The 15,519-nt window shown below is 38.9% G+C and overlaps 1 protein-coding gene across 2 annotated transcripts in view; it reads right to left on the reverse strand.

Moving 5' to 3' along the window:
• The window catches only part of KCNAB1 (potassium voltage-gated channel subfamily A regulatory beta subunit 1), a 138,397-nt gene extending 131,024 nt beyond the window's left edge, over positions 1–7,373 (reverse strand). Inside the window, exon 1 of one of the 2 annotated variants that reach the window (XM_034439152.3) lies at positions 6,328–7,373. In XM_034439152.3, coding sequence (XP_034295043.1) covers positions 6,328–6,548 — 221 coding nt within the window. In that variant the 5' untranslated portion in view covers positions 6,549–7,373. The remainder of the gene's footprint in view (positions 1–6,327) is intronic. The other variant, XM_087872551.1, reaches the window with a different exon arrangement.
• Between the last annotated feature and the right edge of the window lie 8,146 nt (positions 7,374–15,519).

Raw genomic sequence — 15,519 nt, forward strand, 5'->3', positions numbered from 1 at the left:
GAGCAACTGATTTTTTCCCCTTTCCATTGTTGGCCTAAGAGATCTCATTATCAAAGATATTATCCTACTTTGCCACACCCACAATCCATGTTCATAATATTAGTGAAGCTTTTTAATGACATAGTGGCAGTAGTGCAGTGTTTAGAATGTAGTACTGCAGGCAAACTCTGTCCACAGCCAGATGTTCGATCTTGATTGGCTCAAAATTGATTCAGTCTTCCATCCTTCCGAGCTGAGTAAAATGAGGACTCAGATTGTTGAGGGAAATATGCTGACATTTGTAAACTGCTTGGAGAGTACGATAAAGCCCTATGGAGGGTCTAAGTGCTATTCCTATAGTTGTATTCTGTTAAGATTGAAGCAGAAGAGGTATGGCCTGCAGGACAAGTTGTGGGACAAATGCAATTATATCCTCCAATGCCTTATCATTTCTCTGATCTCCTGGCATCTGTCAGCTCACTCCACTCAAAGAAAGGGCTATTCTTAATATCCTAGTTATCTAACAGAATTTGTCAGTACCAATAAATTGAGGTAACAATATTATGACTTTTTTTTCCCCATAGAAGGATCCAGAACAGAATGACCTCACTAAACATGGAGGAGTTTATAAAATGAGTTATGAATGGATATGCTGATAGAACAATACTTTAAAAAATAGTTTATTAAGAGGATATTAATTGAAGGAGGAGGGAATATATTGCACTAATTTAGTTTTCTTTTTAATAAAGTAGTTGGGAAAACTATACTTCCCAATCTTTGCCACACATTTCAAAACAATTTTTTTTTCAAATATTTGCAGCACTTGGTAAAATAGCATTTGAGCATACAGACCATTTCGGGGCCACAAATTAAATGAACCATAACGTGAATACAGCTAGGGCACAAATATTTTCACTAGCCTGTCAAACTGCTGTCATCTCACACAGAATAAAATTCAAGAATCCTTCAGGTTTAATGCCACTTTAGACAAGGCAAAGAAAGTGCAGAACTGAAGTTTGATTCCTCTGTGAAGCCAGGAGGTGTATATACCTGGTAAGGCGCAATGCCTGTGAACTCCTTCCTGACTCAATATTTATCAATGCTATGAAGCATCCTGCTACTGTAGATGCCTCTAGTATGTTATCTGTAGTACAACCCAGAAGCAACAGCAGCATCTTTGACTTGCTCAGGTGCAAGGCCCAAATCTCATGAATATTCATATACTGTAAGAAATGGGCTGAGTAGTTTCGCAACAATCCATGTTATTGTGGAATGCAGTTGCATACTGATTGGTTTCTTTAGAGGTCCCTAAATATATCCACATCACAATGAGTCGAATACATTTCAATACAATTTGGCTGCCTCTGATAATCGGGAATACTTTTAATAGCTGCTCATTAAGTGGAGGAAGTACATTAATGCATGTAATTATATACAGTACATATAGTAAATGTATAAAGGTAAAGGTAAAGGTAAAGGTAAAGGTAAAGGTAAAGGTTTCCCTCGCACATATGTGCTAGTCATTCCTAACTCTAGGGGGCGGTGCTCATCTCTGTTTCAAAGCCGAAGAGCCAGCGCTGTCCGAAGACATCTCCATGGTCATGTGGCCGGCATGACTAAACCCCAAAGGCACACGGAACACTGTTACCTTCCCACCAAAGGTTGCCCCTATTTTTCTACTTGCATTTTTTACGTGCTTTTGAACTGCTAGGTTGGCAGAAGCTGACACAAGTAACGGGAGCTCACCCCGTTATGCGGCGCTAGGGATTCGAACCGCCGAACTGCCAACCTTTCTGATCGACAAGCTCAGTGTCTTAACCACTGAGCCACCGTGTCCCACAGTAAATGTATATGCACATATAAAAACTTCGAAGCATTTCTACCATGGGTTCAGGGTCTGGTTTTTTTTTCAGATCAACTGATTGTTGATCCATTGGTTGAGACAGGACCAGTTGACTGACCAGTTGTCACTTAAGCCTGATGTTCTGGGCTGAGACAGAGTGACTGGCTCAATGCCACCCAGCTGGCTTTCATGTCTAAGGCAGGACTAGAATTCAGTCTCTGGGTTTCTAGCCCGCCCCCTTAACCACTAGACCAAACTGGCTCTCAGGACGCAGTAAGGTATTGATATTTTTAAAAACAATATATTAACCTAATCTTTTCCTTCTGTCTCAGTTACATTAAATTGCTTTCCAACTCAGACTTCTAAGTCATATAAAGATAAAATGCACCTAGAAATCAGCTTAGGAGGAATAAAAGTTTATGGCAGATAATCTTAAATAGAAAAAAAAATCTTCTCTACTAAATCTAGTAGTGCTTTGAATTCATTGGCGTATAAACTGCATTAAAACTAGAAGTAATATTTTTCTCTTGCTTATCTATGATCTGGTGCAAAACTCTGCTATTAATGATCCTCTTGTTCCTTTCACTGCATCTCCTATTTGCTCAACCTTTGTATTATACAATAATTATCTCATGTGTGGCCTTTATATAAAAACACTGACAGAGATGTTCCTTTCAGGCAGGAAGCTGTTCCTTTCAGGTGTAGCTATTCAAAAGATGCCTACCAGATGTAGGAGGCAAAATAGTGTAAAAAAAATTGAAAGAGTACAATAATGAGGAAAAAAAAACAAAACCCATTCTGCTGAAAAGTGTTATCTAAAAAGTCTTATATATATTTAGGATTTTTTTTTCTTTAGCAGGAACCAAAATATACTTTTATCATAACATTCTAATGACATTTAATTTTCAAGGCAATAATGCAACTGAAGGCTTTGGAAAAGCAGGGATCTTTGGTATCATAAGACAGCTTTTAGCCCCAAAGCTGGTTGTCTAATAATTTTACTTATCAAAAGGTACACATTTATCATGATTCTGTAATATATATGACTAGGTCTTTTCCACCTGGAGGTTCATATATTCTCCAACCCCTACGTAGGTCTTGGATCTTTTTACAATTACCGGTATATATTTTTGAGCTATTCTTCATCAGAAAATTTAGAGAAATTTTTAAATATAAAATCAAGATTCTTAGGATACCAAATGCCAAACTCCAATTATAGAGCAATTACTAAATGCAAAATTAATTTTTGTCCCAAACTCATCCTAAAGAACTGAAGGATCTCAGTTCCTTTTATTCTCAAAATTCTTTGGTATGCTGAACAAGTCAAGAATAAGAAGTAGACAAAGATTGCATAGTGATCACAAACTTTCATTTCAATTAATTCTAGAAACAAAGCAAAGGCAGATAAGATAATAAGTACTGTCCATATAACGAAGTCTGATTGATAATCTTAGTATGACACTTTTTGTCTTGACTTTCCAAGCAGTCATCTACAGCCCATACTGATTTTATGAATACCTGAATTTTTTTTCAATCTGGTTCCTTCCAGATGTCTTCATTAACATTCCAAGATGGGGAATACAACCAAAGTTGATAGTTGGTCTATAAAATTTAAACTGAAGAAAGACCCAGCTTGGGTAAGAATATATTTAATATATTTTCCTGATATGCATATGAACTATACATGGATGGTTCCTTTTTTAAAAAAGTTTTTTATTAAATATGAATAAAAATGGACAGGCTGACTTTAGAACTCAAAGACAAGGGTGAAATGGAATATTATTTAATCTGGAATAAAATGTATCAATGGTTGGAGAGGAGGAGGAATGTCGGGATAAAAGAATATTGATAAATTGATAAAAAAAATTATGCTAGTATTCTGTGAGAGGTAGGAATGGTATTGGTATTGAAGTAATCTTCACAGATAAATGAATATATGTGTTTGAAATGTGATAGACTGTACATACTTATATATTGAAGATGAATTGAATTTGTTGTAAGGTAAAACTTGATGGGAATGTTTAAACCAGAAAAGTCACACCATGTAAAAACACCAATGTTTTTAATTGTATATATTTAATTTGATGTTTCCTATATATGGATGTTAGAATCACCAACTGAACCTAATTGTGGGAAAGTCTGAGGAGTTATTTCTTTATTCAATGAATAAGCTTAGAAATTCACTGCCATTGAATATAATGGCTAACAATTTATATAATTTTAAAATGGGGTTAGATAATTGGACTATCAATCACTACTAATCTTGAGCATTGTATTGACTGTCTTGAATAACTACAACTAATGGACATCAACATGGAAGAGGATTCTCTTTGGATTGTGATTGAAGTTTCCAGATTCCTGATTGGTCACTATGTGATACCAAATGTTGAACTAGATAAGGATGCATTTTGATCCAGCAAAACTCTTGTGTTCTTGCAAATGTTGCATAACTCAGGTGATTTTGTCCTTTTATATCTCATAGCATTTCTTTGACCAAAGGGTATTGTTATTTATTTTATGTCTTTATTTTTAGCTTCAATGGAGGAGCAGCTTGTGAGTGGTATATGGACATCCTTCATACATTTCTAAGGCTAGTTAAAGAATCCTGAACAATGAGATTTATAACATGGTCATTCTTGTTATTTAGGATATAAACAAACCAATTTAAAAAGTGAAGGTTAAAATTAATAAGAAGTGAAAATATTTTGTAGTTCATGCCAGGATATTCAAAGTATGAAAGGAAGATATTATTGTGTAATATCATAATCAGCAATAACTCACTGGACATTTATTTTAAAACTTTTTACCATGTTTCCAAAACTTGAAAAAAAACAGTGTAGTACAACTTATAAGAAAAAGATAGATGGTTTTCAGAACACTCTGTAAATAACTACAAGGTATCTTTGGAAAATGGACTTTCTCTTAAAGGAGAAGAACGTTAGAACCTAACTTTCGCAAGTCTAGAAGTAGTGATATTCCCGCTCTTAAACAAAAATGTACTACTTCAAGATGAATGGTACAAAGAACAAGGAGTTGGGTCCTGGTCAAGGATGTAAATGGAGGGCCATCATCAGATGAATTGTAGAACTCCAAGAACTTGCCTGATGAATCAGACCACTGGTTCATTTATTTCAACACTATCAAAACTGACTTTCAATCCTTTTCCAGGATTTTAACTTGACATTTTTCAAGCTCTACATGGAGATGGCAAGGAATATATCATACTGCATGATAGACTGCATGAACTTTACAACTGAGAATATTTGGAGTTAGAGAGAAACGAAAAGATCTCTCTTCTCACAGATGGTCTATTGATTATTCAGTTTGATCTAGCAGTTAAGGCGCCAATTTAGAAACCAGGAGACCCTAAATTCTAGTCCCATGAAAGCTTTTCATTGAAATGCATGCATTAAATTATAAGAACAAGAAAGCTTTCACTATCTTGGTCAGCTTTATCAACTAAGCCTAGAGCTGCAATACTTTGCATATTCTCCTGTTTGTAAGGCTCAAAGTTAAGAGGATCTACTTCTGGACAAGCCTGCATAAGGAACACTGACTTTCTTTACTCAGTGGAATTAAAACTCATGTTTAGAGCTTACCTTCAATACCATTCACAATTTTACTGCAGTAAATTCAGCAGGTGATCTGATGACTAAGCAACAACTCTGCTTATGATAGGTGTGGGAATAAGCGCTTGTGTCCTCTTGTATTCAAGAACTAACCATTCAAATGCCAAATAAATGACTTCTCAAAGGAGTCATTCTGACTACACCATTAAATACAGCTATTCATTTTATCAAGTTTTTTTTTTTTAATCCTGTTTTAAAATCAGGATAAAATACAGTGAAACTCAGGCTTCTTTTGTGGAAAAATAACACTTCTGCAGGTAAACACTTATGTCTTTACTGTATTATGCAATTTACTTCACATTTTACTCAAAGCAAATCCTTCTCTGTTGCAGATAAGAAGTTCATTATGAGCCACAGTGGTAATTAGAATACAAAAGGGAAATGAGTGGCATATAAAGTTAATAAATAAATACGGAAAAAGAGCATCCAACTGAGTTTAACAGATATTGCTTTTCTGAACAACCCAGCAGGTGCCTTGAGAGGCAAACTTTCTCCTGAACAGATCCTCAAGAGTGATTCAGTAATCCAAGTTCCCTAATTACAAATGAAATCTCTCTTCACTAGTAAAATTACAAAAATCACCAAAACTTATTTGGGGCTGCAAAGACCAAAATCCCAGTTAATGGGAGGCAGCCAGCACCAAAACCAACATTACCACAAATTTGGAACCCAATGCTCAAGATTTCTAAAGGATTTAAACTTTTTTGGGGTGACTTCATTTCAAAAAAAAAAAAGGATACTAGGGTTTGTTTCTTGTTTGGGGGAAAACGAACTTTATATGTCAATAACTTTGTATGTCAGTAACAATCTTTGAGGTGCACGGGATGGTGGAGGGGAAGAAATACCCCGAGATGTGACCCAAAAAATCTGCCATACCTGTATTTCATGCCTGTCAGCTTTGCAGTGGATTCTTTTAAGGAAATGTGATGCTGGGGGGTAAAGGTTCCCAAACTACGAGCGATAATCGCCACTGTCCGGAATTTTGCTCTGGCCGCATTGACCGCATTTGGAGCGGCGGAGGTCTGTTTGCTGATCATCCTGTCTTCCCCATTCCGATTCTTGAGGTTATGCTCCGTGCACGCTATGGAGACTTGCATGGTTCTCTCTCGCCAAGCTTTCCTTTTCAAATTGGGGAAGAAGAAGGGGAGGGGGAAAAAAAAAACTTCGCCTGCTTGAGAGGCTAGGACTGCAGGAGCCGAAGACCTCCGTCCCCGGCGCAGTTCAACGAGGCCTCCCGAGGCGTGCTCCAACAAAAGTGTATAGGGGGGCTGGTGGTGGTGCAGCAACAACCTACGAGGCAGAGCGAGCGCGGAACTTCCCAAAGCACAAAATGAAAACGGCAGAGGATGCACTTTACAATCGCTTTTCCCCTCTTCCTTCTCCTTCGTGTGTGTGGTGTGTGTGTCCCCCACCCCCTCAGTGTTTAGGCAGAAAAACCTTCCATTTGGTCCACCGCTTCGGCAAAAAACCTCCTCACGCCTGCATCTTTCCAGGGAAGGTAAAGCGGCGGCATCTAATCTTCGTGCCTTTAACGCAGGGCTCAAATCAGCGCAGGCAACACCCGCCAGATGAGTCGCGGAGCCTCGCCGGACCACGAAAGCGTGTCCATGCAGAACTCGAGAGGAGTCTTGACACCGCTTTAATCCCGCCCCGCTCCCCGAAGACCACGAAACCTCCGTCCCTCCCTCCCTCTAGCCTCCGTCGGCATCTACGAAAGGCCACGCCTCCTCCGGATCCCCCTCCGTTCCCCCGGGCGGCAGGATTTAAACCCTTGGCTGGAAGCGAAGCCCGGTTCCTGCACCCAACCGGAGGCTCCGATGCGGTTCCGTCGCGGGACGTGCAACGCGCGCCCCCTCCCCCCTCTTTTTAAGGAAGGGTACAGGAAAGCGTGCGAGGGCGGCGGGTTTTTTCCTCCCTTTTCTGCGCGGCAGCCGCTGTGGAGAGGCGCTTTGCGGGGGTGCCGACACCGCGAAAACGGAGCCCCCCCCTCTCTCTCTCTCTCTCACACACACACACACACACACACAGGGGCAGAACAAATGGAGGCGAAAGCGCGCTAACCTCTGGTGTGTGTGTGTGTCTGTCTGTCTGTGTGTGTGTGTGTGTGTGTGTGTGTGTGTTGTGTGAGGGGAGAAAGAAAGAACTATCCGGCTGCGCGCTGACGAATTAACTCGTTAATCCCTCGCCGGGCAGGCTGAGGTGCTAGAAAGCCTGCGCGCGTTTGTGAGGGGCGCCGGGATTAAGCATCCCGTTCGCGCAAACGCGTTGTTGCGACTCACACGGTTTTTGAGCGAAGTCGGGCCGTTTACTGTAAGAACCAGGCTAATCCCAAAAGTTGGCAGAAAGCGGGCGGGCGCGCGCGCGCACTCGACCCGTGGTCTGAACGCGCGAAACCTCGTGGCGGCCTGTCGCTCGGAGTTCAGCTCGTGGCATGCTTCGCCAATGACTCGAAAAGCAAAACAACTCTTAAGCCCGAACACTGGTGTGGGAACGGGAGAGCGTGAAGCGTCTCTCGTGGGTCCCCAGGTAGCTAAACGAAGGTAGCGCCGCCCACTTTCTTTTCAGCACCAAATATAGTGGGTTAATCGGCGTTTGACTCCAAGGACGGACGAGAGGTTGAGCACCTCCTTGGGAGAACTGGCTGTGTGTCCGCAGTGCGCTGGCCACTTTTCGTTAAACCACAATTTACTAATTCTAATTCTCCAGGTTGTCCAGAAACTTAACCCACACGGGCTGGATTTGTGCAACACATTGGACTAAAATATGCCACATTGTGTGTGGCTAAACAGACATTCTTGCCCACTTTCACACAGGACTAAGAGGTCTGAAGCTGCAGACCTTCAGGAATAGGTTCAAGCAGTTTATGGATCTCATTCTGCTGGAGCATCCCAAGAGCTATTCCTATAGATGACCTCAGTGTGGGCCAAGAATCAAACAATCTTGAAAAGAGGTCCAGCAACATTTATTTTGCTCAAGTGGCAGAAGAATACAGTAATTTAAAGCCCTGAAGCTCAACATAGATAGATTTCACTATTGGAGGATTTTGCAGGGAAAGGGGAAGGAGAAGAAAAAAAGGAATGATGGACAAGGAAAATAAAATCTGAAAGGATGCTTTGCTGAAGAAATCCTGCACCAGACTACCCAGAGAGATTAAGAAATACCTCCTGGTTCTTTTGTGGGAATGAAGATGGAAGGACCATGTTCCTAAAGAATTTAACTGTTTGATGTAGTAATTAAAGTACTATAAATTCTTGTCAACCTTAGGCATGAAAGCTGGCTGGATGACTTTGAGCCAGTCACTCTTTCTCAGCCCAACCCACCACACAAGGTTGTGGTAAAAATAGATGGAGGAAGAAGTTTTGGATATGTTTGCCACTTTGAGTTATTTATAAAAGTAATAAAAATGGATATAAATAAATAAAAGTCCTACCCATACCCATGTTATAGGCATATCTGCTTTTTGAACTTTGGTACCCAACATTACTGCCATGGAAACTACATCAAAGCCACATGGTATTGATGGGGAAGTTTGCAGTCTATAGGTCGTATGTTAGTACCTCTGGATTAAATGAACCTGATTTATGACAGCATAAATCAAATGTTTTAGGTTTAGAAGGATCTATGGCTTCAGGGAAATATATTTTCATTTGTAGACAATCTCAACTTTACTTCAAGGCATCTCCAATTAAAAAAGAGGCATCTGGCCAAGTGACAATAATCTTGAGGGGCAAATAATTTACCTGGAATAAAACAGTCTTCGGCTGCCAATGTAAAAGTAAGTTTTGATCAGGAGGTTGGATGTAAATACCCGTGAGTCCTTGGTAAATATTAAGGATTGTTTAATATTTTTTCTTCAGCAAATATTCATTTTCTTTTTTTTTTCTGCCACATTTGTGAACTGTAAGTGACTCATGTTTCCAACTTTAGTAAAAATATGTAAAATCTCTTTCGTATCCTAATTCCTGGTGATTTCCTGCAAGGATCTGTATAACTCCATTGGCAACAAACTTGAAGGGATTTTCATCATATATTTTGGGGGTACCTTTTCCCACTTCCTAATCAAGCCTACAATTCTGGTTTTCTTAAATGGATTATTAGTTGCTTGACAAAAAATACAGTTTTTTAAATGATAAATGGGATAAGAGAAAATTAAAATAATGAAAATGCAATAGTTAATAATATCTAAAACCAGGCTGAAGAACTTTAAAAAAAAAAAACTCCCAGCCCTATTAAAATTATCAGATTACATAAATGAGCTAAAACAGCTCAGTCAATTTTTTAAAAAAAGATCAAACTTTTGCTTAAGATTTAAAACAATTTTAGATTGCAGACAAAAGAATATTATGGCCTATGTGAGGTAATTTTTGAGAGACAGCTTGCTGTAATGATTAAAGTTTCAGACTAGGAGACTATGAGTTCTAGTTTTGTCTAGTTTTGCCTTAGCCAGAAAATGATCTTTGGCCAGTCATTTCCTCTCAAGTCTGGGAAAGATAATTGTAAAACTTTTCTGGAAATGTTGCCATTTAATTCACTTATTCAGGCTGTCAATGGCAATGAAGACAGATCCACAGATATAAAATATGTACACAAATTGGCATTGTGTAATCCCTCTTCTGCTTGGTTCAGTATATAAGTACTTTATGTATTTTGATTTGGTATACGCTTATATCTAAGTGCAGTACAAAAGCTATTTTTTTTAAAAAATCTGCTCCTACATTTTATTCTCAGCAGATGGCAGCACATAGCTGATTTTATCTGGATGAAGAAACTAAGGAGAATTGGATCCAGTTACTATTTGGATGGGAGATGCAAATCTCTAGAAATGCAGAGTATAAGGTACTCTGTGAGGCCAAAAGCATTGTAAAATTATTTGCATTTTAATGCCGAGAAACTTATATATACATCCAAAAAGTCAGTAGAAATTGAATTCAACTTAAAAGAGAATTTCATTTTGACTTTATCCTTGTCTTAACAACCAGTCTGATGAGATTCCAATTGTCCCTTACAAGTGGTCCTCTACTTACAACAGTTCACTTAGTGACCATTCAAAATTATAACAGCATTGAAAAAAGTGATTATGACCATTTTTCACACTTATTGCAGGATCCCCATGGTCACATGATCAAAATTTGGATGCTTGGCAACTGGTTCATACTTATAACAGTCGCAGTGTCCTGGGGTCACGTCAGTGGTGAAATGTAAAATTTGTTACTACTGGTTCTGTGGGCGTGGTTTGGTGGGGTAATGTGACTGGGTTGGCGTGACCAACTTTTTTTTTTTTTTTTGCTTTTTTAAAGCATTTTTTTACAACCTATTTGGGCAAATAGGTTGTTAAAAAGTGCTTTTAAAAGGTAAAAAAAAGGCTCTGATGATCACACGGCACAGCTCTGATCATCAGAGCCTCTTTTTTTTACCTTTTAAAAGCAGGAAGTAACGACACCCGGGCAGGTGGGCGGACCCTTTCGCCAGCATCTCTACCAGTTCTCCGGATCACCTGCCACAATCACTATTGGATTGCCCGAACTGGTCCGAACTGGGAACATTTCACCCCTGGGTCATGTGATTATCTTTTGCAACCTTCACAAGCAAAGTGAATGGGGAAGCCAGATTCACTTAACAACCGGGTTACTAACTTATCAACTGCAGTGATTCACTTAAAACTGTGGCAAGAAAGATCATAAAGTAGGGCAAAACTCACTTAACAACTGTCTCACTTAGCAACAAATATTTTGTCTTCAGTTGTGGTCTTAAGGACAACCTGTACTATCTTGAGATATTTTTATTGATTTTGTTTCCTGTGTTAACATGTTGCCTTATCACAGATTTTTGCATTTTTTGAATTTCCAGAGGGACTCATGTATGCGCACAGGTGTGTATGCACGTGTGCGTATCTGCATGTTTTCTAATGTATGCATATCTAAGAAGGCTTATGCTTGTCCATGGGAGAATGACTGTATTCTTGCTTTCAAAGAAGAGGTTCTATCAGAAGTGAAATAGGTAAAAACAAAGGCAGGAGTAGGATATTCTTGATCTGTGGAATCTGGCAGGATCCTTTTCAACTAACACATTTTATTAAAAGGGATAAGCTTTCATGAGCTGCAGCTCAGTTTATCAGATGCTTCTGATGTACAACTTGTGGTAGGCTTGCACACTATAAGAATGTGTGCATCAGCAAATGTCAGAACATTTCAAAATTGGGTCATGAATAGTTTTGGGGAGGAGCAAAGGATCTTGTAATTTTGAACAATTGCTAAGTGACTACATGTACCTCAAGAAGCTACAATTCAACCCTGCACTCTTAAATAATATTTACCAATTTCCTTTCTTAGATAAGGTTCTTGAGACTGTAGTTAAATTACAACTACAAACAAATTATCTTGTCCTTTTCCTGGAAACTTCAATATAATAATGATAATCAAATTTATATCTGTACTCTCAAGCCAAACTGGAAGTCTTGACTCAGTAACTAAACAATGTATTGAAGTAGATTGGTGCAATGACACTTGCTAAAACCCAGGAGCCTTCTGGAACAATTAACACTTCACCAATTGCTCTTGACAAAGTGTCATTACCTGTAAAGGAACATGCGTACAATGTAGGGTTCTTCTAGAACGGCAGGTCAAGACTATGGCCAAGCAGCTTTCAGCCAGTTTCAACTAGTCTGTGAATTGCTATCTTTCCTGGCTGAGAAGAGATCGAAAACAGTAATTCATACCAGTGGTGGGTTGCTATCAGTTCGCGCAGGATCAGGCAAACTGGTAGCGGCGGCAGCAGGAGGCTCCGCCCACCTGCCCGGACGCTTCTGCGCATGTGCTCGCACTCGCACCCATGAGCAAACCAGTAGCAACAGGTTTTGAAACCCACCCCTGATTCATGCCCTTGTCATCTTGCAGTTAGACTTTTAACAATTCGGTAGGGGTTACTCTTGAAGATGATGCAAAAGCTGCAGTTACAAAATGCAGCTGCCCACCTACTGACTGGTACAAAACAATTTAATACAATAAAAGCTATTTTGTGAGAACTGCTTATAGATGTATTGGATGCTTGTAGACCTTGGGGCCCAATTCAAACTTGAAGAAACAGATCTTTTTGGTTCTAGTTCCATCCCATAACTATTAAGAGCCATGATGGTGCAGAGGTTAGAATGAAGTACTGCAGGCTACTTCTGCTGCCTGCCAGCTGCCTGCAATTTGGCAGTTCAGATCTCATCAGGCTCAAGTTTGACTCAGCCTTCCATCCTTCCGAGGTTGGTAAAATGAGGACCCAGATTATCGTTGGGGGCAATATGCTGATTCTTGAAATTGGTTAGAGAGTGCTATAAAGCATTATGGAGTGGTATATAAAGTGCTGCTGCTATTGCTATTATGCCATGCTGGCTTTCATTGCATTTTTAGCAGGTATGAACTAGGCCTAAGGACCTTGAATAAAGTTACATATTTTTTAAAAAAAAACCATTTTGGTTTTCTAACTACAGAAGCTGCTTAATGTTCATAAAGAACAGCTGCTTTTAGAGCCGTGGTAATTCTTACCATGGTAACAGCTGCTTTAGCAATGGGCACTGAGAATAACTACAAATAACTACAAAGATGGGACGAATATAGTAATAAAAACCATACTGAATCGCCAAGAATTGTTCAAATGTCATTTTTAATAGATGATCTCCTCTATCTTTTCTAACCTTTCTATGATATTTAAGTTTTTGAAATTCCCTTCCCTTCCCCACGGACTGAATATTCATTGGTTTCACCTGAATAAAAGCATACCCACACAGCCTCAGAAGAGAGACTGAGATCCAACTGTGAATAATGCTATTTCTCAGTTCTCTTAAATGATTTGAAAAGATCACATTCCCCTTTGATTGCAAGCTGGAACAAATAGTGTTTTTCTATATTATTTCCTGGACTACTTTCTAATATACGAGGCATATATTTTAGGGTTTGTAGAGGTGGGTTTTAGCAGGTTCTGACCAGTTCTGGAGAACCAGTAGCGGAAATTTTGAGTACTTTGGAGAACCGGTAGTAAAACTTCTGACTGGCCCCGCCCACATCTATTCTCTGCCTCCCAAGTCCCAGCTGATTGGGAGGAAATGGGGATTTTGCAGTATCCTTCCTCTGCCACGCCCACCAAGCCACACCCACAGAACCGGTAGTAAAAAAGTTTGAAACCCATCACTGGTTTGTATGAACTGAGTCGGGGAAGGAGGATGTATGGCTAACAAAGGTAGTCATTTCAATCCTTCTTTCAAATGTTTATTCAGAATACTGTTTGCAAGATCCGTAATATTTAGAGAAGACCTGAAGAGCATTCCTTTAAATCAACACCAGCCCACTATTAGAATATGTAATGATCATTCAAATTGGTCAAAGCCTTTAAATAATAGTTACCACATTCATATAGAATATAAAATACCATGAAGAACATCCTAATTTTGAGATTTTTCATAAAATCATATATTTGCATTGCATAATCTTTTACATAAAATTTATGTAAAATTAACACTATTGCTACATTAAGCACACATTTCCCTGACTATTATGAAGAAAAAAAAGTTAATTTTACTTGACAATTGTGCCAAGGTAAACATCTCAACTTTTGGAGGATAAGTAGCTTTCATGCATAAGTGAGACCTAAAAGTTACAGTCTCTTATTTTCTTGGCTAGCACCTGAACCATTAAACCATAGTGACTGTACTCAGTGGCATTACTCAAATTAAGAAATACTTAATGCTTACAATAATGTATGTAATATCTAAAAATATAACTTTACGTATCACATGAAATTAGGTTGGAATGGGGCAGGATAGGTGATATTGATGGGTGTTCCCCAAATCAAGCCACTGAAAAGTTTAAATCAGTAAATTTCTACCTGGTTCTCTTTCTATCTTCTACTCTGTGCAGCTGTATTGTCTGTGCCCACTGCAACAGATATCCATCTCCAAGGTGTCATAGAAGGGTGTTGCATTTCTCTCATGCTGATCTTCTTTGATAATATTTATAGAGTATCAGAATCAAGGGCATTGGGAAATGTAGAAGAGCAAGAGATACCTGAAACTGATGTGATGTAAGGAAAGTAAAGAGAGAGAAAGAAACAAGATGCGGGAGTAAGAAACTAAGAAATCTAAGTGCCCAAACAAATATGTGTTGTTCCATGGCTCCATGCTTGGGGCTGGAAAGAAAGCAAAACCTGATTCTCCATGATGGTTAGCCAACATGGTACTTCAAGCCAGTGTTTGTCGACCTTGACTGCTGGAAGATGTATGGATTTCAACTCCCAGAATTGTCCAGCCCCACTGTTTTCAGTGGGATCCCAGGAGAGATAGGAGCAATGGCAGCAACCAAAATTTGACACAGGTCTTTTGCCATATATGATAATATTCCAGAAGAATAAGATGTTCTGCTATGAACAGTCAATGCTGCTTTGCCTTATCTCTACATGGAAGAATTGGCAATGATCTGCAGACTGTTCCATTCTTGTGAGCATTTGGAAAAGAAAATTGGACTACACGAACTCTGAAGTATGTGACAGCTGTAATCACAGTTCTAAAAATGTTACATGCCAGTGCAGTCCTGTTCCTGCATTTGCTCAGCACAACACATATTAAAATTTAATATTGCCAATTTACTAAGATAGTACTTACAGTATTGTTTTGGGAGTTTTTTTTATTGCAGTTTATTCCCACCTATTTTACTCTATTTGGACTTTGTAGCAGCAGCAATGATAACATTCAAAAAAATTCATCAGTGTTTATTGTTTCCTCTGAAATATTTGGCAAAAATGGCAAAAAGGCCATAATAATTAATAGTTATGTTTTTTAAAAACTGGTTTTTAAATGTATGCATCTTAAAAGCCTGCATCAGGGAAATTTATGTACCAGCAGCAAAAAAGGATTGGCCATTTGCATTAAAAGGAAAAGATTTTCAGGAAATTCAGGTGAAAAATATAAAAAATGCCCTCTAATCCAGTTTTACTGCTGATAACACAGGTATACTATAGAAAAATAAATTCAAAGCTCTGGTGGAAAAATGTATAAAATAAAAAAGTTCGATTTTGCCAATTGGGCCCACAATA

Source organism: Pantherophis guttatus, chromosome 6 (assembly GCF_059756535.1).
Source record: "Pantherophis guttatus breed Tessera chromosome 6, ASM5975653v1, whole genome shotgun sequence".
In the NCBI taxonomy this organism is placed as follows: Eukaryota; Metazoa; Chordata; class Lepidosauria; order Squamata; family Colubridae; genus Pantherophis; species Pantherophis guttatus.